Below are 20,695 nucleotides of genomic sequence, written 5' to 3'. Positions count from 1 at the left end.
TCGGTTTTTAGCTAAGAACGCCCTCTACCGAATCCAGTCAGCGCGCGCACGCTCCGAAGTACAGTCGCAGCGGAAGAAAATCTGCCCTATTACTTTCCGGACAAACCCTGTATATATATTATAAGTTATCTGACGTTCCGGTCTGTGTGTTAAAAACTTAATGTATCTAGTTGATAGTATAAACACAGCCGGATAAGGAATGTGAAAGCTCCGCAGTCGGGATTCGTGTTGGTCGTCTTCTTTGAGTCCGTAATTATACAGAATTCATTGAAAAATGGCTCAGAAATTTATTTTAGCATGCTCCTTGATTATAAAATCAGATGTCTTATTTCATTAGTATTGCAGTCGTCAAAACTTTAATGGGCTTAGCGTATATCACGCTATACATATATGTATATTGAAATGCACTAATGAAATGAAATGGCTGAAAGAAAAGCTTTCGTACGAAATTAGTTCCTATCTGAAAGTTGTACTGTCGGTGCCTAAAAAACAAGAGAGCGAACAATGACTTCTCTTACTTTGATAGATTTACAGTCGTAGAACTAAGTCTCTGTTCTAAGCCTCAAAAATCGTCTGTCTTGGATTTCATACACATTCAAAAATTAAATTGAAACTCTTGGAAATCTAATGTTCAGTGCAGTTTATTTGACAACTGCAGGTATACGAGTATGTTACATGTTACCCGATACCTACGGTTACAACAAATAAGCAGCTTCTTGGCGAGATAGTGACGTCTGCGGAATTTTAAATTGATATCTCAAAAGGTGAGCGATTAGTTCGCGGATATCTAGAGGTACTGACGGACAGGCACACGCACATGACCAAATCGACTCAGCTCAGTCATGCTGACGATAAAATTTGTATATATATATTACAAATATCGTGGCAAACTTATTAAATATTAAGGGTATAATGATAAAATCAAATGTGACGAATAACGTATTAAGCATGAACATTTAAGTCAACAGAGCACCACAAAAGGAAACAAAAAATAAAAAATAAATAAATAAAAAGATAAAAAAAAATGTATTGGTACAAAATATGTTACGTTAACCCTGCACTTAATACGACCCTGGGTATAAATATAAAAATATAAATATGTACTTATGGCTGTTTAAGTATAAATAAGAACAGACTTGTTATCCTTATTTATTTTCTAAAATATCTGTATTTATCTACAATTTGAATCATTGAATCTGAATGCCCAATATTGTTTTATAAATTATGAACAAATACCCTATCAATTAATTAATTAACATTAATTAATTACATTTACGTAAAATACTATCAAATCAACAATATTCGTTTATTCTAATGGTTCAAGCTGGTGTGGTGTTGGTATAACCCAACCACCGTATGCCGCTTCCAATTCACCAGCAATTTGAAAGCATAGCTTATCTTTGTAGGGCGCTGCGACCACTTGAAAGCCGACCGGCAAGCCGTTATCATCGTGTCCCATGGGTATATGGGTAGTCGGAAAGCCAAGTATATTGAATATCATGCAATAATCGACATTACTAAGAAACAATATCGAAGAATTATGATGGATTGCAGGTACAGGAAATGTAGGGAAAAATAAAACGCCATTGTTGCCGAGCATTTTCTAAAAAAGAAAAAATTATAAGTAATGTTAAAAGGCATTATTCGAAAATATTAATAGATTTACAGCAAACTTAGTTTTCAGCATCTCCGCTTCAGCTTTGTATTTCAATATATTTTCCATGCGCATTCCGGCGTTAAAACGTCTCATGGACTCAAAGTATAAAGCGTCTCTGGTGTATTCCGATTTGCCTAATATTGCTTTACCCATTTCAGTTAAAAATTCATTTAAATTTTGTTTCTTTGATGTGTTAATTAAATAAGGAAAGTCTTCTAAGAGTACCAAACCGCCGAGCGATATTTCGAGTGAGTTTCTGAAATCGTTCATAGATGCCCGTTCAACTTCACAACCACGACTCTTTAAGTACTTTAAAGCAGTCAAAATTGAAAGTGTCATTTCTGTTTCGGGCGATTTATGTAAAACACCATTAAGCCCATCAAATCCAAGTGCGTAAAAAATCTGTGAGATATTAGTAATTAACTGACTTTTGTTTCGAAAGAAATACTTATCATAGTACGAGGTGTGTTCAAAAAGTATCGCGAATTTTGAATTTTCGCGGGTTACGTATATTCGAATTTCGAATTTGTCTATGTCTCTCACTTATGCCGACAAGCTTGGCCATTTTGAATGATCATTTAATTCCTGACAGCTGCTTTGCTTGCACGTGTTTTGGATCGTCTTCGATTTTTACCTATTCAAAAAAATGGATCAAAGAACCTGTATCAAATTTTGTGTGAAAAACGAAATTAAGTGCGCGGATGCATTCCGAATGTTGACTGTGGCATACGGAGAAGCTACCTTGGGAGGAAGCAGCGTTTATCGGAGGTACAAAATGTTCTCAGAAGGCCGAGAAGATGTGACAAAATTTGGTTTTTGCACCACGATAACGCCCCTGCTCACACATCGTTGCTTGTGCGCGACTTTTTGGCCGAAACCAACACACTAATGATGCCGCAGCCACCGTATTCCCCAGATCTGGCCCCCTGTGACTTTTTCTTGTTCCCTAAACTGAAGAGGCCCATGAAAGGACGACGTTACGATTCTCTTGACGAGATAAAGACGGCATCGAAGGAGTAGCTGAAGAAGATAAAAAAAAAAAAATGATTTTTTGAAGTGCTTCGAAGATTGGAAAAACCTTTGGCAGGAGTGTATAGTATCTCATGGGGATTACTTTGAAGGAGACAAAATAGATATTCATGAATAAATAAATAATTTTTGAAAAAACACAAAATTCGCGATACTTTGTGAACACACCTCATATACTGTACAATATTCTACCTTAATATCTTTTGTTTCAACCGGTGTGAGTAGATCTAGTTTTTCAGCATTTTTACCGGCCATAATTTGCGTTAGTACGCCTAAGTCACGACCAAATCGTGTGATTGGACCCAATTGAAGATACTCAAGGCAAACTTTATCTTTGGAGTCTGGAAAATGCCCTTCTATTGAAGTAATGCCGCCTGTGGGCTTATGACCGAAGACGCCATTGAATAAACTCGGGAATCGTATGGAGCCAGCAATATCGGAAGCAACACCAAACAAGCTTGCGCCCGCACCATTCAGAGCACCCTGTATAAGAGAAAGTGCATAAAAAGTATATATATATTTTTTTTTTTGCTATTTACATACTTCTCCACCGGATGATCCACCTGCTGTACGTTTATTGTCGTGTGGATTTACGCAACGTTTCTGTGTTGCTGGATTTGTTTCCATGCTAAAGCAGTATTCTGGTGTTATGGAGACCAATAATGGTATACCCCCAGCCGCAACCACATTATTCACCACTTCACCATGGGCGGAGCTTATCAGATGAGCACGTTGACGGCTACCAACACGGATGGGCATGCCTAAATAATTTTTATTATCATTAAAGTCTTAACAGATAAGATTCTTTACTAATATGTTGTTACCTTTCAATCCGCATGATTCCTTTACCGTAAATGGTATACCCAATAAGGTATAGCGTCTAAAAAGTGCTGATAATTGTTCGCCTGTGGCTTTTGCGATTAGTCCATCGGCGCGCTCGGCATCTTCCAGCGCGCCTTTGAAACGATCTTGCACAATTGCGTTGATATGAGGATTTACCTCTTTGATACGTTCAATGTAAGCTTTCACCAGATCCACAGATTTTAACTGAAAAGTTGTCAGTTCAATGACAAGACGTTTAATTAAAGTGGTTCAAGTAAGTTGATACAATATTCAAATATATAGTCCCACCTCGAACAGTGTGCAATATTAAGAAGGACAACAGTGGTATTTGTATTAGGATAATGTGTTATTTAACAGAGATATGCCCGACAGTTTTGTTAACTGCTCTGGAACTTATAAGGAGTTTGTCAAATTTAGAATCTTTACGTCAGGGCATGAACATGAAAGCAAATAGGTGGCTACAGTAAATATACTAAATATACTTGTCACTATGTGGTTTTCGAACATCGAAGAAGTATAGCTATTAGATCGCCCCTCTGATTTGCTTCAAGACTTATACTGAAGACGGAAATTACAAAAGTACGGAGAGTTTGTTTATAAATAAGATTTTGTGTGTTTTTGCGCATAAATTAATAAAAGTTCGATAAACACAAGATACGTTAATAAATCTAAAAAGACCTTTGTCCAATATTTGCTTATTATTATTTGCAATAGTAAATAGTATTAAACGTTTAGTATCGTAAAAAACTACAGTAGTGTAATACTGATAATAAAACTTAGCACCTTCTTATTTATTCTATTATGCAATTAAATTATTGTACAGTCAGAAAAGCCTCGTGTAATTACAATTATTTGCATAAACGTCATGACAGTTTATTACTGTATTGATACATGTATATAAATGGGGTAAGGAACTGTACAGATTAAAGTCGATAAGTTTAGATACCAAAGACAAAATAATGATAGTATGTAACTCATTGGAAAAGGAAATGAACACAAAACATATATCAATAGGAAAGGAAAAGTAAGTTACAGGTAAGAAAGTATTTGAGTTGAGTGTTTACAGAAAATATCTACACATTTCGTATTTACATTATTTTCTCATAACCTCAAAATGTATGGAAAAATTCAAACCACACCATAATTTTTTGGATTTAAAGCATTTATTTTTTCCTCCTTATATTCAAAAAACTCAGATATCGGTGTCCTGCTTTTTTCACAGCTGCTACTAGCTTTTTTTTATTGTTTACCTGCTTCAAAGTCTTTATGTTCTTGTAGTGTAATTGACATATCAAGTGTCTTGAATTCTTCTAACACCGCCTCGTCGTTTTAGAGGAGATAGCTTGTCTTCTATTTGTTAGTGGTTATGGGTTTTAGGCAAGTAATCTAAGATACTCGAATATAATATTCTACCTAAAGGAATTAGTTTCGTTATTTATACAGTTTTTTTCAAAAATTTGACTAAAAACGTAAAGTTTAAAATAAGTTTTCTTGCCTAATATCGTCTGAGCAATGGTTACAAGCTTTAAGGGCTCTCAAGAGTGGTTAAAATTTCGATGGAGAATATTTAAAAAATATTATAATTCTTCAGGTTAAAACCACCAACAACTAAATAAACAGTTTGCGCTCCATAAAGATGTTTAATAGTGTATGTTTTGGTTATTTGGTGCTGGCTTTGGGATCACCTTTATTGTGACAGGGAATTTTTATTTTGAATATGTGTTTTCTTATTAAATTGTTAGAATATTACGTATGGGTTACCAGGGTCTGATCTTATACAAAATTATAGTTGCATTTCACAGTTTTTGGCAAGTGTACATGTGTGGACATGTCCACGCCTATTAATTGTTTTAATGTACATATCTCCGAAACCACTAAAACTACAATGACCAAAAATCAAAATCGTATTATAATCCCGCTTACTCTCTATACAGAGATAAAGTTTAAATGTATTAAAAGCGCAATAAATCAATAACACTATTTTTTTATCGCCGAGATGTATTGAGACCGCTTGTTCAAGCCACTATGTACCGAATAGTAGACTTTTACCCGAAAATTTCGGTCAATGTGTAAGATATATAATTGAAATCCATAGATAGTATTTCCCAATAATAGTATGTGTGTTTGTCAAATATTGTTTGCATCGGTTCAATAATTCTCTTAGCTCCCATATACTTAATATAAAGATGTGCGAACTTCCAGGGTAAACATCTTAATCTTATACAAAATATTTTAAAATTAATATGAATATCGTATTTTCATCTCTTCCTGTGCACCAATTACACGTGAGCCCTCATTTTAGAAAATATATGTATTCGGTTATTATGTTATTAAATGTTTATAACATTACACACTTATAACATTTTGCTTAAACTGCAACAATCCACAACAGTACAAATTTCGATCAATCACATTTATAACGGATATTGTGTTTGACACTACGGATATATAATAGATTTTGTTCTAACAATACTAACATTCAAACTTAGACTGTTCGAAAGAGTTTTTGTTTACCTTTCGCTGTCGCATCAGTTTTATCACTTCCACTAATGGAAATGTTACCAACTGGTTGCGAATTGGCGGTATGGTGGATGGACCTTTGCGCGCCAATAAAAGGTTCAAGAGCGGATAAATCACAATTGAGATCAGTTTCAAAAAACATTGTAATAAACGCAGTAGGAACTCCATTTTTAATTAGTTTTATTTATATTTATTATCTGTATGTGTATTTTTATACACTCAGTAACCAATGCCAAGTACGGCAAACACAAAATATTAAGCAACAAAAATATGCTAATAAATAAAAAATAGAGAGAAAGAATGCAACACCGAAATTGTGAGTATTTTTAGTCGCGCGCGTTTACTACTTCTGCGAATGAATGAGCGAAGCCTACTGAACGCAAGACCCCAATTGGAATTCACTTCAGGCGCTATGCTACAATAATGTCAACGTGTGAGATACTCAACAAGCGAGTAATTAAATCAAAGTGCAAGTATTAGGGTTGTACATTTGACATTTGAGAAGACAATTTCAAAGAAAAATTTTGTGATGTTTAGGTGTTTACTTTTTCAATAAGCTTGGCCATTTTTTTATGTACGTTTACGCATATTTAGTAAAGAAACTTAACTTATGAAAAATACTAAAAATTACAGTTTTTACATCTAATAAATAATAAAGATATAAATATTGTTCACTATATAAAACTACTTTTCTTCTTTTATTTTGAAAGTTTTATTCCAGGCAAACATGAGTTCGAAGACGTTTCAACTACCTGTGAAGTTTGAACGACCGCTTGCCCGAGTTTGTTATTTTGCATTTTCATTCCACTTTGTTTGGTTTAACTTTCGAAATTTTTTGAAAAAAAAAAAAATTAACATCCCTAATGCACGCTCATCACCACATTTAAGTGATAAGATTGTCGGCACAGTTAAGTTAAGCTTTTAGAGAGCACATACGAACGAACTTAGAAGTTTAAATAAAACATCTTTGCGATGAACTTGAAAATGAGCGAAAGTGAAAACAGCGCCGGCAATACCTTAAGCGATCGTAGTACTCGTACATACGTAAAATTATGTGCTCATATTTCTTGCCCGTTTAATACAATTCCAAGTGACAACGTTGCTATGGTAAATTTTTTTTATCGACTAAATTATACATTTATTTGAAATACTTCATAATAGTTGTGATTCTCCAAACATTGGAGAGTGTCTAAGCGAACAAACAACTGGTATAAATGTAATTGTGCAGATCTCTCCACTTTCCATATCTGAGAACTTACATATATTCGGTTGGTTAACTTATCGGATCTATAGTAGCTTTTCTGCTATCGGTCTTCCTATCTGCTGCTTTCCTACGTTTTTATATTTAAACATACTGAAAAATGTTAAACAGTTTGAAAACCCTAAATTAATATACATATGAAAAATATATGGCTTCTAATCTACGGATAAATGCAGCGGGTGGATAAGGTTGCCGGTATAATATAGTTAAATACTTAAGGAACCTACAATAAAAATAACAAAACAGCAACGGGAAAAAACTACAAAGAGATTTATAAAAAAAAAAACCTTTTTAATGAACTTAAAAATAAATAATAGTCATATTGGCAGCAGCAAGAGCGTATACGCCCATAAATAATAAAATAAGAAACACCCTTATTGTTTTTGGTAGATGAGAGCTTTCTTCTGATAATATTTCGAATAATATACTTTTAGTTTCGAAGCCATAGATTTTTATATGATGAAGGACTGTGAATTCGGCAGAATTCGTAAAAATTATTTGAAGAAAAAAATTTCATTTGGGGATGTAGAAAAAAAGTTTATAGTAGCTGTTCAAAAATAATGAAGAAATTCGTGATATAAATATTGGGTAGTCGTATTTCTAATCAAACTTAAACTTATTTTTATATTTATAATAACAAATAAATAAATAAATATGTACCAATTTGGTCGACCACTTTTTGCCATTTTTCCGTTAGAGATATTATCGAAATTTCCAGAACGGAAACAAACGAACCATTGTTGTGCTAAACGAACTGATAGAGCATCGTTTATCAACTTCCCCGAATTCAATTCAGTTTTTTTGGTTAAATGAAGCTTAAAGTCTTACTTTTCCAACACTGGTATGAGCCCATGTGATTTTTTAGCACTAGATATGCGACGGCACCGACATCTATTGACAAATACGAAAAGACTCTTCCGACTACCCAATAAACACAACTTTAGAGACGTGAGTATATATTTTTTATTTTTTTCTTGGAATGGACATTTCAACAAAATTTTCTGCATAAAGGATGTTATTTTTTAATATATTATATTACTTTAAATTCAACAAAAATTTCTTACTTGAAAATGCAGTAATATTTTCGAACTATTTAGATGCTTTGTATTGCACTTGGGTTTTGTATCGAGCTTAAAAGTGAATTTTCGTAACTAGTAATGATTATTATAAAATAGTAAAAAATACTAGATATCCGGTTTTCCACTTTAAAATACACTTTTCGTTTGAATTGTTCCTCGCAGAATATTGACGCTTTAATAAACTAAGGCTCCACGGTTTCATTGTTGGTACTCACTAAATCAATGGTCATCAAATGCTTGAAAGACAAGCAAAGTTGGAAAATTATATTCTAAAATCGGGAATTTCGGGCTGTTTTCTGCGTGTCTGTTTACTTACTTTACCAAAAATATTCAGAAAAACTATAATGCGTAAATAATTATTTTATTTTTAGAAAATTTGTTTTTTTTAGCTTTGCTAATTTTATTTAAAAACTTGTTCTATAAAACATTTCAGTAATTGTTACTAAGTTTTATTCAATATTAACTATTACAACCTGTAAGAGTGAGCGTTACTAGACATTTTGATATCAAATCAAATTTGAAGCTCAGATAAACCTTAAATAAGTATTTCTGCTTACAGTATGTTATATCTAAAAATGTAAAGAGAAGAGCTTATGAAGAGAACATTAATAGTTAAAGCCATTAATCATCATCAATCGTAACTACTAACGTAAAAAGGGAAAAAGAGATAGAGTGACAGAGCTTAATCCCAAACTAAGTACATGAGTGCACAGAACCCAAAGCTTCTGCTATATTGGAAACTATGTAAAGCTTTATGAATTTAAACTAGAACCACATTGAAAGCTTTTAACAGCTAATAACATTCATGTTTTTATATCATGCTGCAGCGGTGGCACCCAACCGCCGAAAGCACCCTCCAATTCTGCGGCAATCTGTAGACATAGTTTATCTTGATACGGCGCAGCGACAACTTGAAACCCAATCGGCAAGCCTCTATGATCCAAGCCCATTGGCACATGTGTGGCGGGGAAACCCAATATGTTGAACATAAGCATTAGATCCACGCCTACCAAGTTCAACGTGCTTGTATAGAAGCCAAATGCGGAGGTGGGAAATGTGGGTAAAATGAGAACGCCATTGTCACCGAGCATTTTCTGCAAAAAAAAAAAAAAAAAAAAGAAATAATAAATAAATAAATAAACAAATATAGTTGTTAAATAATTTATTCAATGGTTTTATATAAATGAACTTACCACTAACTCATCCTTCAGCGCTTCTCTTTCGGCACGAAATTCTGCTGCTTGCTCATCGGTTAGGTAAATTTTCTTCGTTCTTATCCATTCCATTATTACAGCGTCACGATTGTGTACAGATTGTCCAAAGAGTGATAAAATTAGCTCCCAAATAAGCTTACTTACTTCTGGCTTGGCTTCATTTGTTATGCTCGGTATGCCTTTCAGTTCGGCGAGAGCGCTTAAACCAATTTCTCTGGCGTGCGCGAATTTATCCAATTTAATCTATTTTTGTTAATTTTTTTTAGCGAAGATTATTATTTTTTTTTGATGTCACAGAATATAAGTAAGAATAAGCAAAGACTGTAGAGACAGATATGGGAACTAAGATAGCATATTCGCATGTTTTTAATGATTTAAAAGTTTTGAATTTTCCTATACTAAAGATGTTCTGGAGAGATTATAGTAATAGCAGCTCACGACTTAGGGTCTTAGACCAACTATGCTCTGGGTAGCCAAAAAACATCAGTTTGAAGGCGAGCTAAAGTCAAAGGCGATACAATGGAACTCGCCACGTATAAAAAGACCCCAATGAAAAGATCAGAACAGCCTCGAATGAGAGACCTCACTTTTTATGACTACGTGAAACGTGTTAAGGATTACGATTTAAGTGCATGCACCTGAAATGTCCGGTCCCTTAATTGGGAAGATGCCGCTGCCCAGTTGGTTTAATGTTCTCAAAGCGAAGTTCTTCATCATATCGCTGATTTACGCCCACGTCCCGACAGAAGAGAAAGACCATGGTACCAATGATGTTTTTTATGAGCGCGTGGAACGTATGTTTGGTCGGTACATTCAGCCTCCATGATGAAATATTCTCAAGTGGGTTGAGGGTGATCGCCTTCCCCGGGTTATCTGTATTACTAGATTTCAGAAGAGGAAAATTCTAAGGCTCGAAAAGTCACCAGACAGATGGATCATATTGTGATAAACGGAAGACACATCTCCAGTTTTCCCAGGTCCTAGTATTGACTCGGAATTCAATTCGGGATATGTGACGAGATGTCAAGCTCCTTACTTACAGCTGCAAACTAAACCAATGGTCTGGAGAAAACAAAAGAAGAGTTGATACGATGAGGAGTGCCGCGTCGTAGTGGTGAGAATCAGATTCTCTACCTCGCAACGTTACAAACGACAACAAAACGTGTGAGATTGGCAAGATACCGAGAGTTGAAGAGGGAAGCGAGACATTTGCAGACAGAAAAAGAGAGAGGCAGAAATGCATGAGTATGAAGAGCTTGATAAGCTGGCCGACAGAGGAACTGCTAGAAAACTTTACGAAAAGTTTTGGCGACTAACAGAAGATTTCAAGACCGGAGCATTTAGGTAAAATCAATAATAAAATTGGTTTCATCAAAGTGTTATAACCCCTTATTTTCCTTCCTCTCACTAGCAATAGATGTCATAACGAAAGAAAGGTTATATAAATTAAATTTCTTGCCTGCTCGGTGGTAAGTCCACCTTTTTGGAAACATTTCACCGCTCTGGTTATGGCCAATTGAATGTCGAAATCAGTTGGCTGGTGCATGAATGCTGCAAAACCCTCAAAACCATAGGCATAGTAGATCTGTAAAGGAAATTTATATATACATATATGTAAATTGTTCAAATACTTCATCATTCATATACATACCTTTATGTTCTTCAATTGAATTGGTTCGTCAAATTTCAATTTCTTTGCATCTTCACCAGCCATTACTTGCATTAGTATGGGTAAATCTTTAGCAAATCGTGTTATTGGTCCTGAGGCTAAATACTGTGCGAAAGTCGGATCGTCGCTGTATGGAAAACTACCCTTAATTGAAACCAAACCGCCAGTCGGTTTATGTCCAAATACACCACAAAACATTGAGGGCAAACGAATAGAGCCTCCAATATCCGAACCAAATCCGAAGACTGAAGCACCTGCGCCATTTAAAGCGCCCTATAGGCAATAGGTAGAAAATATAATTTTCTTTATTTGAAAACAGCAAAAATTCACTTTTAAATATTTTACCTCTCCTCCAGATGAGCCTCCAGATACTCTGTTAAGATCATATGGATTACGACACTTTCCATACATTTTGGAGTTCGTTTCGTAGCTCATGCAAAACTCAGGATTTGCTGAAACCAAAAGCGGTATACAACCCGCTGATCTAAGGCGCTGAACAACGTCATTATCTCTTTCACATTTCAAATTCGTGCGATAAATGTTACCCACAACAAACGATAGGCCTATGAATAAAAACATAAATGAAGTTAAGAGATAAAGGTAGAGAAATATTTTTTTTTTTTATTTCTGTTTTCTATAAGAAAAATTATTGATTGGTCACGAAAAGTCGGGTTTTCATACTAAATTTATTCTAGACACATATAACTAGTAAGCCCTGGTTTTAAAATCGGTCTAGCATAAGTGGACACCATTACTCAGACTTGGATTTTGTATCTTGTTGTTGCCATCACACTCAGAAAGTCTGGGTTCCTAAAAGAACTCGTCCTGTGAACATTCAGAAATCCTCATTCACTTTGACTTTATACTGGATCTCTTTGAGTTTTTATTTCTCGAAATTTTGAGCACGCGTAAAAGATGGTCCACAGCAAAAAAAGAATTGTTTATAGGTTGTTCTTTAAAAACTCCCATCTGAAAATGTGAATGGTGTTTATGGTTCCGGTATTGTAACAGCCAAACACATGTATTTTTGATCGATTACGTTTCGGTCAGCCTGTGGGTAAAATTTATTTTAATAGCCCAGAAATTAAACAGAAGGCTGGATTTTTGAACCGAATTTGCGTCGGTAAATCGTTGGTAAAGTAAAGTGACAACGGTCGTTGACGACCGTGAATGTAACAGGACTTTGCCAATAGATTTTGAAAAATGGCAATAATTTATCAAACAAAGCGGAGTATATTTGATCTAAATATTGGATTTTGTTTTACTAGACCTTACACTAAAAACTTCAAACTGTAATTGATATTTTAATTTCCATCAGACTATTTTTCTTTGCAATTGAAAAATAAAACATCAGATAAAGATTTACATGATTTTGTATATGGAATATGAAATTCTGCAGTCAGTGGCAGATTTTGATTTTGGATTGCATTTTGGTAAATATTTTAGATACATTTTTTCGAAAACTTAAGTGAACTTGTTATACGGGAAATGCACTGCATGAAATCATGAATATTTCATACTACCATAATTTGTTCAAAAATAGCGTATAATCTTCTTATCTAGAAATATGAAGATAATATTGGCATGGAATAGAGAAGTAAATTCAGTTTATATTCTGTCAGCATCATCATCTTCTCATCTCATCTTCTCTCCATGATCATAAATTAGGTAATTATAAGGCATCCTACTACAAACATAGGGTTGACATAGCGATGTCGTTAAAGCTTTTAGGGTTATATTTCTTTTAATAGTACGATAAATAAAATGACTAACGAAGTACAAAAATGCCTAAGAAATGAAAAATTAAAAAAAAAAATCGCCGATTTAAAGTTTACAGAGTTTACAGAGTTTTCATAGTTCCTCTCACGTTTACCACTGTCTGAAGTGTAAAAGCTGACCTTAAATGTCATTTCGGAAATGAGGAAATGTACTTATAAGTATAGTTATTATTACTTTATGACTCATCATAAAAGACAATGTATTGCGTAATATACGTAATAAAAGTGTCTAAAAGCTTTTCATGTCATTAGAAAGTTCAATATTCGCGTCGTTTACATTCAACATTCAGCTCACCTTTCACCCCGGCCGACTCTTTTACTGTAAACGGTATACCCAACAAAGGGTAACGTCTGAAGAGCGCGATTAACTGCTCATCATTGGCTTTGGCGATTAAACTATCCGCATGCTCTGCTTCTTTCAGCGCTTGCTCGAAGCGATTGTCGAGTACGGCATTTAAACTTCCATTGACCGCTTGTATCCGCGCGATGTACGCTTGCACCAGCTGCTGGGCGGTGATCTGCGAAGAACTTTATTAATAAATATACAATTTTTTTGAATTTGGTACCTTTTTTTGTCGCAGCTCCACAACTAATTCGCCAACAGATTTTAGCAGCAACGCATCTTGGATTGGTGGATAATTCGGCAGTTTACGCGGCAATAGAAAATTAACAAGCGTGTTGACGATATAGCATAATGTATTGCCAAGGGCAAAAACAAAACGTAATACGAAGAGCATTATATTAAGTTCGGCATGCAAATGAGAGCGCCTGAGAAATTGTTCAACTATAAATATTAATGTTACCGAAATGCAAAGTAAATATACATATATGAACAGTAAAGAGTTCTTTTTCCGAAGTATAAAAATTTTATTGAAAATTTATTGATATAAAAGAAAGGAGTTAAATAAAAGTGCTTCTGGATTTATTCTAAATTTTTTGGCAATTAGCTTTCGAACATTGAGGCGCGCTGCCTCCGAAAAAGGTAGTCTAACGAAATTTAAGGACATTTTCTAGATGAGATCTGCGATCGTACTCATTTCTCCATTTGATAATATGAAATCTGGTTTTACAATTGCTCTTATAGGAAAATCTAAGCCACCCAAAAAAAAAAAACCCTATAGAGTATATCGTCACCTGAAATGCAAAATCTCATATCATCATACATAATCTTACATATTTTCAATATTTTCAGGTTCTGCGCTCAGATATAAACCAGTTTTAACCAATATTAAAATTTTGTTTCACTCATGTTCCATCTTATTTCGTGTTTCATTCATGCCACCGTAAATATGTGAAATTGTACCTGAATTTTGAAATATCGACTTAAAATTTTGCACACATTCATTTCTCATCAACATGCTCATTTGACGAAACTTGTTATATTGGACAAATATGTATATACAAGGTGCGTTTCAAAGTAGACAGTAACTTTTCGGATTTAGCGCTCCCTGGTGACGCCATCTGTATGTCGACTGGTGCGTTATCGACTATCCATTGATAATATCATGACATTTCATTGATTGGAAGTGAAGTTATTGCGTTTTAAGAGTCAGTATGTGTGTGTTATCGGTGCGAAAATGAGCTTCGTACAATGAGACAGCATTAAATTTTGTTTTAAAATTGGTAAAACTTTTATCGAAATGTTTCACGAATGGTTGCAACGTTTTCAAAGTGGTCGTGAGGACATAAATGACTATCAACATGTGAGCCAATCAAAATCCGTGATCGCCGGAAATTCCATCGAAATTGTGCGTGAATTCATCAAAAATCAGCCGAAGTCATCACTTGAAATTCATGGAAGTGGAATTGAACATCTCAAAAACATCGATTTGGCGTATTTTGACTGAAAATTTGAGCTTACGAAAGATGTGTGCACGATTTGTTCCACACAAATTGACTGACGACCAAAAATTGCTCAAAATCCAACCTTCGCAGGACGATTATTTGATCAAAAATCACATTTAAAGCATTAACCACTCCCCGTATTCATCTGATATGGCACCGCGCGTCCTCTTCTTATCGGAAAAAATGCATTTGCCCATGAAAGAAAAGCGTAGAGGCCATTCAAATGGCTTGCACCGGCATACTGGCGGCCATACCGGCCAACGAGCTAAACACCCGTTCGACATGATTTTGAACCGTGCAAAAAGCTGTACTGAAACAGAAGGATACTATTTGGAATAAAATAAATTTTTTTTTTTTGGTTTTTAAGTCCTGTTTACTTTGGAACGCACATTGTAGTAGCATATAACTACCATACTAACTGGCTGACCGAATTCAAGTCTTTATATGGAAAACTTTTTGTTTTAACAATATATCTTCACGAAATGCATCTGTGAAGGTTGATTAGTTCCTGTGCAGCTAATTTTAGAATTCGAAGTAAGAATAGTTATGATATCAGTATAGTAATTCTAGTGGTACTAAAGGCCTACGATTATTGAAGATGACTCATTTTCTAAATGCTTATATAATATCGTTGGCCCAACGGGGTTATTAAATTAAGAGTTATTTAGACACGTGCTATTCAGCGAGACTATACTTTTGTCAGGGTTTGTTTTTTTTCGATAGCTGATACTTGATTTACTGTGCCCAAAAAATAAGGTGACATTTGAAGTTAAACTGCGCGCGTCGAAGGATTTGGAAAATTATTTTTTTTTAGTTGGGTAGTACTGTCAGTTTTGTGAGCTGCCAAAAGTGAGTTTTTCGTTTTTTGCGATGTCGAAATTTGTTGAGCAAAGAATTTGCATTAAATTTTGTTTACGGAATCAATTTTCTGCTGCGGATACGTTGAGGATGGTGCAGAAAGCCTTTGATGATGAAGCTATGTCTAAAAAAGTTTTTACAAGTGGTATAGTGAGTTCCAAGCCGAGAAGAAAGGCTCAGCCAATACCATTTTGAAAGATGTTTTGGCCCTCAAACGCGTCAAATCTCGTCTGTTACCGAAAACATTGAATTTTTGGAAAAAAGGCGTCGCGTTGAAGTGTGTGAACAATGCTTTCCGACTACCACTGGCGAGGAGATTTGGATCTATGATTACGACCTCGAATCAATCGATCGAATATCGTGCCAAAAGAGAGGCAAAACGGAAAAAATCGCGCCAAAGTCGCTCAAAAATCAAGGTCATGTTGACTGTTTTCTGTGGTTATCGTGGTGTTATGCATTAGGAATTCCTTCCAACCCGTCAAACAGTCAACAAGGAATATTATTTGAACGTTATGCGTCGTTTGCGTAACGCTATCCGCTTAGAAAGGCCGGAATTATGGAAAGACAATTTTTGGTTTTTACACCACGATAATGCACCATCCCATACTGCCCTCGTAATTCGTGATCATTTCGCCAAAAACTCAACGCATATCGTTCCGCAACCACCGTATTCACCTGATCTGGCGCCGTGCGACTTCTGGCTGTTCACCAAGTTCAAAAGACCGCTCCGGGGACATCGTTTTTATACGATAGAGGAGATTCAAGCCGCAGCGAAGACGGAACTGAAGGCCATCCCGGAAAGTGACCACAACCAGTGTTTCGAAGATTGGAAAATCCGTTGCCATAAGTGCATTGCATCGGGAGGGGATCACTTTGAAGGGGTTGAAATTTATTTGGAAGAATAAATAAAGAATTTTCAAAATAAATACAATGTCACCTTATTTTTTGGGCACACCTCCGCTTGAACAACGCTTACAAATTGTTCCACAAGTATTACGAAAATTCGCGTTCTCTAAAGAATGTGTTTCGCACGCTTCGGTCAACTTATGGTCTATCTAATCGGCCTACTGAGCGTACTATTCGCAACACTGTGTCACCCATCTAATAATAATATTTGACCGAATGACCAAGTCCAGTACGTAGTAAAAAAATATAGCTGTTGTAGCTGAGAGTGCACACGAAGAACGTGGAGAGTCGTTTTGGCGCCGTTATCAGCAATTCCGACTGGAGCATTTTACATAGAGATCTTAAATAGAAAGCATACAAGATAAAGATTGTGCAATAACACAAGTCTCTTGACCAAGAGGAACCTGAAGAGGCTGCAGTGCTGCCATTTCATCCAGAATAACAACGGTTTAATTTTTTTTGTGAGCCGGTAGAATTTTCGGTCGATATTTCTTCAAGATACGATGCCGGTGAGAATGTAATAGTCTTTGGCAATCGTTATCTTGCTATTAAATCTGAATATTTAATTACGAACGAGTCATCGAAAAATGCACTTGACAAGAGATAATCTTGAAAAAATTAATGGCAAAGAATGTTTTTTGTAATAATAGTAAACATTCCCCAATAAATTCGAGGAATCTCGAAAAGAATCACTTGCAGGACAAGTAAAGTATCCTATGCCGAAAGTGAAGTGATATTTTGCTGAAGATCAGAAATGATCAAATTGAAAGGTGAATTTTCTCCATTCCATTTCCTTCAAAGTAATCCCCTCCCTATGCAATATACCTATTCCAACGAATTTTCCAGTCATCATAGCACTTGCAAAAATCCTCCGACGTGATGGCCATCAGAGCCTTCTTCGATTCAGCTTTTATATTCTCAATTAAAGTTAAAGCGGTGTCCTCGGAGTGGGCATGTGAATTTGCTGAATAGCCAGAAGTTACACGAAGATAAGTCAGGTAATTGCGGTGGTTGCGGGACGATACTTGTTGAAAATTTGGTGAAATGATCACAAACTACCCACGAGATAAAAGCGAAGAATTCATTTTTAGAGTCTCTCAAAAATACGCGTGTCTCAAATACTAATGAATATTTTGATATGAAGTTTAGCTTAGATGTCACAAAGATTACTACCAATTTGCAGAAAAAAATTTACCGATTCGAAAAACACGCGAAATATAAATTAAAAATTCACCTTTCAATTTCATCACAGTAGCACCTATTAATCTTGGTTATTTAATGGTTGTCCATTTAGCTATGCATAGGATGGCTTGTAAAAAATAAGTCTACTTCATAAAATTTGAAATGGATTATATCGAATCCTGCACATTTCACATATAATTAACAGAAACATATTTATTTGTAAGCAGTTAAACTTAAAATTTTATCAGTAAGGATCACACAGAACTGTAGAACAATATCTCGAACACGAAACCGCTTTCACAAATTTTAAATTGTCATAACTTGCGAGAATACCCGGTTTTACTCGAACTAGTGCGTCCCTGCCGGCTAAATTTATATTTTAGGATTGAATCCTTGATTTTGATACCCTGGATTGGGTATACATATTAAGTTTGCCAAGAAGTTTTTATTAGCTAGAAGAAAACATATGGCTGCCATACAAACTGAACTGTCCATGAACAGAAAGCTTCTTTAGTTGACGGGATATCTTCATGACTTAACGCAAATTATGAAAATATTTTTATTTATTTTTTTTGTTTTTCTTGATACAAATATCGAGCGAATAATCAATTCCACATTAGCTAGCTTCACTTTTGAACTCCTTATAGCTAAGTTGTGCTGGTATTATTGTATTTTTTCCAAATTAATTTTTAAATACACAATTTTTTTTCGGTTTGCCAAGCATCACACTTTCTCCTCATTTATATTTTTTCTGCCATATGCATCATTTCTTTGAAATTTACCGTATTTTATTCAGGGTAGGCGATCTCCCACTATAAGCGTATTTTTTTGTTTACGGTCGAATATCCTCGATTTGATCACTGAATCGTTTACAATTCGTGTATTTCGCCCGTTTCGTTGTTGCTTTCACCTCCAGCACGCGTCCACTACTGAGTTGCAATCGATTTAGCTTAGCCGAACTAGCGCCAGCAAAATTCTTTAATCAAATGCCCGTATTTGCTTATCCGTTCCTACACGTGTATGTGTGTATGCGCACTTTTACTCGGATTTAAGTGCAGCTACTTATAAATTTCGTATGATTATAATTACGCACACCCAGCCAAGCGCTCTGTTGTTGTATTGCTTTTTGTTGTTTAAATTTTTTTGCTGTCATTTGCGTTCTGAGACAAAGTTCAATTTAACTCACTCTTACCTCCAATGCATAATTTTTTTTAAGTAGCGGAATCGTTTGCTTAAAATGATTGGCAATCACCGCTATGCAGTTGTGCTAATATATACATATATGTGTTTTTGTATTAGTATATACTCAGGTATGTACATCTGTAAAATTCTATTTCATATTTTTGTTGTTGCTATTCAGTTTCTAAGCTGATTGCGCGCCTTAAAGTGTTGCAATTTGACGAGACGGAATTTACTAGTGATTAAGAGTGCCCCTTTCCCCTTCGGAGACTTACGTCAACTTTAATGAAACGTTGGAGCTGTTGGGATTGTGATACGAGAGTATTTTAGTTTTTTGTTTGGGTTTATAACTGTAATTACACTGTGGAACATTTTTGGTATTATTGTCTGGGGGGTGAGAAATTCCAAGTCTCGGTGATGGTACTAGGTCAGTATAGTAAAACCCTCAAAGGGTTTGGCGTTCGTATGTGTCAGTTTTTTTATGAACTTATGACCTTATGACCCCTTTTTTTCTTATCTTGATGTTTTTTCTCTTAGTTGTAACATTTTGCCAAAACCCAAAAAAAAAAAAATTCCGAGAATGATCTTAACATCCTTGCGACAGAAATATCGTAGCTGTTAGAACGATGCTTTCCCAACAAGCCTTCTATTACTTCTTTGATTGCCTGCCATGCATTCAATTCAGCGTCAATCAAAATATTGTTGAATGCGTCACTTTTAATCAGCTTTCGTATATCTAGACCATTTAGTACGCCTGATTGGAAACAATTAATTTGTTAACATGGAAAACCATGGGAAATAAGGAAAAAATTTAAAAGGTCATAAAAAACTGACACATACGAACGCCGAACCCTTTGAGGGTTTTACTATACTGACCTAGTACCATTACCCTGACTTGAAATTTCTCACCCTCCAGATTAGCTGTTGTACTGTGTTATATTTTGACCTCAAGAGATTATACTGAGACCACGAAGGGTCTACGTGTTTACCACCTAATAAAAGTGAGCATGTGTATGTGGTATGAACATTTTGTTGGATGCTATGAAGATTAGAAGAGAGATAGAGATAGTAAGAGAAAGATTTACTACGGTGGCAAGAAACTTTTTAATTTAAATTTCGTGCGAAAGCCTCTCATTGTCTAGGTTGATATTACTGTCAATGAGATTTGTGCCAAATATTCATTAGTGTTTACTATACGTTTGTCTTTCTAAGTATAGTACATAAAGCGTATTCGGCGATTTTAACGATGACTGAAATTATTTAACAAAGAAGTTCCATTAAATTTTGAGTGCCGATATGTTGGAAAAGGCGTTCGGTGATAATTATTTTAAGCAAGTAATATTGATTGGTACAAATAACTCAAAGGGAGTCGAGAACGTGTTATGTCAAGGTTATGTTAACAGTTCCCTTCGATTATCGAGGGGTGGTGCACTCCCAATTCCTTCCGACGGGCCAAACTGTCAACGAGGAATACAATTTGAGTGATATGCGTCGTTTGAGCAAAGTTATTCTTAAAAAGAAGCCAGAGTTATGGGTCGACAAGTCATGGTTTTTGCACCTGGATAATGTACCGTCGCACTATGAATTTATTCTTCGTGAGTTTTACGCCAAATTTTCAATCAATATCGTGCTGCAATCATTGTATTCGCCTGACGTTCCTTACAAACTAACAAAA

At 35.2% G+C, this 20,695-nt stretch overlaps 2 protein-coding genes across 4 annotated transcripts; both read right to left on the bottom strand.

The window, feature by feature from the left end:
* Positions 1-1,150: 1,150 nt before the first annotated feature.
* Positions 1,151-6,217, bottom strand: LOC108975727 (fatty-acid amide hydrolase 2-B-like). The gene is made up of 6 exons (XM_018944424.1): positions 6,044-6,217; positions 3,511-3,733; positions 3,230-3,447; positions 2,879-3,169; positions 1,667-2,059; positions 1,151-1,603 (listed from the first exon to the last, which is right to left on the bottom strand). Exons 1-6 carry the CDS (start codon positions 6,215-6,217, stop codon positions 1,307-1,309), a joined length of 1,596 nt encoding a protein of 531 aa, XP_018799969.1. The 3' UTR covers positions 1,151-1,306.
* A 2,608-nt stretch (positions 6,218-8,825) lies between these two features.
* Positions 8,826-18,785, bottom strand: LOC108975731 (fatty-acid amide hydrolase 2). Of its 3 annotated transcripts, none has more exons than XM_018944430.1 (8): positions 18,624-18,785; positions 13,617-13,834; positions 13,346-13,568; positions 11,618-11,835; positions 11,255-11,545; positions 11,063-11,188; positions 9,583-9,846; positions 9,193-9,483 (listed from the first exon to the last, which is right to left on the bottom strand). In XM_018944430.1, exons 2-8 carry the CDS (start codon positions 13,785-13,787, stop codon positions 9,193-9,195), a joined length of 1,584 nt encoding a protein of 527 aa, XP_018799975.1. In that variant the 5' UTR covers positions 13,788-13,834; positions 18,624-18,785. The 3 variants fall into 3 exon arrangements, with proteins under 3 accessions (XP_018799976.1, XP_018799975.1, XP_018799973.1); XM_018944428.1 differs by having other exon boundaries at positions 13,617-13,818; XM_018944431.1 differs by lacking the exon at positions 18,624-18,785 and having other exon boundaries at positions 8,826-9,483; positions 13,617-13,787.
* Between the last annotated feature and the right edge of the window lie 1,910 nt (positions 18,786-20,695).

The sequence above is a fragment of the Bactrocera latifrons genome, unplaced genomic scaffold (genome assembly GCF_001853355.1).
Source record: "Bactrocera latifrons isolate USDA-ARS-PBARC rearing strain unplaced genomic scaffold, ASM185335v1 scaffold_69, whole genome shotgun sequence".
NCBI lineage: Eukaryota > Metazoa > Arthropoda > Insecta > Diptera > Tephritidae > Bactrocera > Bactrocera latifrons.
Note: the sequence above shows the minus strand (reverse complement) of the source record. Positions and strands in the feature narration are given on the sequence as shown.

What these genes read in the sequence shown, in the direction of transcription:
- LOC108975727 (XM_018944424.1), bottom strand. Translation starts at nt 6,217, where the DNA reads ATGGAGTTCCTACTGCGTTTATTACAATGTTTTTTGAAACTGATCTCA. An exon ending in AACTGATGCGACAGCGAAAG is followed by an intron (nt 3,734 to 6,043) that starts GTAAACAAAAAC and finishes ACAACTTTTCAG; the next exon opens with TTAAAATCTGTGGATCTGGT. An exon ending in GGAATCATGCGGATTGAAAG is followed by an intron (nt 3,448 to 3,510) that starts GTAACAACATAT and finishes AAAATTATTTAG; the next exon opens with GCATGCCCATCCGTGTTGGT.
- LOC108975731 (XM_018944430.1), bottom strand. Translation starts at nt 13,787, where the DNA reads ATGCTCTTCGTATTACGTTTTGTTTTTGCCCTTGGCAATACATTATGC. An exon ending in TTCAATTGAAGAACATAAAG is followed by an intron (nt 11,189 to 11,254) that starts GTATGTATATGA and finishes TTTCCTTTACAG; the next exon opens with ATCTACTATGCCTATGGTTT. An exon ending in GTGGACTTACCACCGAGCAG is followed by an intron (nt 9,847 to 11,062) that starts GCAAGAAATTTA and finishes TAACAAAAATAG; the next exon opens with ATTAAATTGGATAAATTCGC.